The sequence below is a fragment of the Pinus tabuliformis genome, chromosome 8, assembly GCF_031772625.1.
Source record: "Pinus tabuliformis cultivar Carrire ecotype Pingquan chromosome 8, CPIR1, whole genome shotgun sequence".
Lineage (NCBI taxonomy): Eukaryota > Viridiplantae > Streptophyta > Pinopsida > Pinales > Pinaceae > Pinus > Pinus tabuliformis.
Window position 1 is genome coordinate 1,553,872,379 of NC_142294.1, and position 2,534 is coordinate 1,553,874,912.

General features: G+C 37.5%; 1 protein-coding gene across 1 annotated transcript; it reads left to right on the forward strand.

Moving 5' to 3' along the window:
• Positions 1-408: 408 nt before the first annotated feature.
• On the forward strand, positions 409-1,758 carry LOC149241880 (homeobox-leucine zipper protein HOX3-like). The gene is made up of 4 exons (XM_089370699.1): positions 409-592; positions 733-1,103; positions 1,185-1,264; positions 1,503-1,758. The coding sequence occupies exons 1-4, from the start codon at positions 409-411 to the stop codon at positions 1,756-1,758; spliced, it is 891 nt and encodes a 296-aa protein (XP_089226825.1).
• Positions 1,759-2,534: the final 776 nt, after the last annotated feature.

The window sequence follows — 2,534 nt, forward strand, 5'->3', positions numbered from 1 at the left end:
TTATTATCTCACCTAGTGAACTTCATAAATGTTGGTCTGGGAAATTGTAGAAGTTGTGAAAAATTCGAAAGAGGATGTGATATAAACTTTGTTGTCGCTCGACGATTTGCCACAGCCATGCGTTTTGTTTTCAAATAATAATTTACGCCCTCTCTTCGTTGGCCAACTAGACGGGTCAAAGAGATACGATATTAGGCTGTCAACACCCTAAATTGTCAAAGGACCAACGACATTGTGTTTGACGGTGAACCTTTATCGTTTTAACAGTCAATAATTATTGTTAAAGATTGAGGTGTCAGGCCGGACTCTGGATCTGTCGCCGTTCTGTCGTCCTATATATCGCCTTTCTATTTTATACCTTCTTCAATCATTCCCACTCTATCGAAACCTTAGCCAAAACAAAGGGGTATGGATCAGGATTGCAGTGCAGGCCTTTCTTTAGGTTTGGGTATAGGTGATGGGACAATCACTGATGAGATGTACGTTTCGCAAAGAAATGTGAGTGGGCCTCCGCTGCAGTTACATCTGTTTCCATCAGCTCCTGACTCCGATCGCGGCACTATGCCCTGGGAGAAGACCTCACCATCGATTGGTATGTTCTTGCCCTCTTTAACACACGTTAAAACTAATCTTTAAGAACAGATTGAATTTTATTTTAATGGTGTTTTGATTGATACGTCTCTTGTTTTAATAGTGCTTTTGAATAATAGTAAGGATAATCGTATTGTGCAGAAACCATTGGTGTTGGTGGCGAGGGATCAGCGGGAGAAGCGAAGGTTCTGATCCATCCGGTAGCCCTGTCATGGCGATCTGATGCCAAAAAATTCCCAGCGTCCTATCCTTACAACGAAGATGCAGGGGGCATCAATGTGTCGTCGTCCAACAGCAGCACCGTGGATTCCAACGCCACCAACACGGGGAACGGGTATGCCGATATCAAGGGGAAACGGGGCTATGGCGAGGAGTTGGAGAATGACCAAGTTTGGTCGAGGGTACTCAACGATGTGGAAGAAGATGGCAGTTCCAGGAAGAAGCTTAGACTGTCCAGAGAGCAGTGTGCTCTTCTGGAAGAAAGCTTTAAAAAGAACAGGGCACCGGAACCTGTAAGTTTCTATTCACAGTATTCATTTATCATTTGTGTTTCGTCATGATTTCGACTGTTGTAACTTATTCTTCTTCCGCAGAAGCAAAAGCAAGAGTTAGCGTTACAGTTGAATCTCCGTCCTCGACAAGTTGATGTGTGGTTCCAGAATAGACGAGCAAGGTTAGCTCATTCATTCATTGTATTTTGCATGTAAATGTTATAATATTGGAAATTATCTCTTTGGAATCCACATGTACATAATTTGTCTTGTAAGTTTGAAGGGTGACTTGGAACTTAAAATTCCAGCAAATTTATAATTGGGAAATGTTTTGATCCGATGGATGCTATTGTGTTGACAGTTTTATTGATCGATTTCTGCTATAGGTTAATTAATTAAATGTTATAAGTTTGTTTTTAGGACGAAACTGAAGCAAATCGAAGTGGACTGCGAGGTTCTGAAGAGATGTAATGAGGCACTGGCAGACGATAACCGAAAACTTCACATGGAGCTGCAAAAACTGAAAGCTCTCAAAATATCAGCGCCACCCCTGAGTCCCGCGTCAACCCTTAGGATGTGCCCCTCCTGTGAAAGAGTTTCACCAGCTAATAATAGCAGCGACTTGACTTTGGCGAAATCTCGGTCTATATTTTTAGGAAGAGCTTTCCGGCCATGAATGGTCGGGTAATCCTCAGAGTTTCTTTCCTACATAATTAATCTACTCCATCCATGGCATGTGTAATGTCTTACAAATTCAATTGAAGACTGGACATCGTTCACATTGTTAAACATTTTCGGTTTTTCGCTAAAAGTTGAATTTGTGAAACATTTTTGTGTTTCTCTATTTACTTTATTAATTGTATTTTGGTTGATGAAAGCTATCAAGTCTCTGTTAATTTATTCAATGGTTAACTGTCTGTTAATTTATTTAATTAGATATCGCATAATGAAAACATACATAGCTCAATGATTCTGAGCGTATAAAATAAAGAATCTCTTATAGAATAGAAAGAGCCTATACAATAAACATTCTCTTATGGAATAGAAAATGTTTATGTGATCATATCTTTCTGTAAAATAAACATTTTCTTATAGAATAGAAAATATTTATGTAATCATATCACTTTTTATTACTTCTGGTGTTTATGTATTTTGTTTCAACATTTTTTCATAGAATAGAAAATATTTACGTAATCATATCTCTTTCTATTACTTCTGTATATTTTGTTTCAATTTATTCTCACTTTATTATTATTATTAATCTAAAAATGTTAAATAATTACCTTAAACTATTATATTTTCATTTTTAATAAAATAGAGCATACAACTTCTCATCTCATGAGCATACAACTTCTCATCTCATACCAAAAATCGCAGTTTCTCCAACATCCGTACTTATTAATTAGTTTACTGATAGATGATAAGGTCATTGACTCGACCTTTTCTTGAATC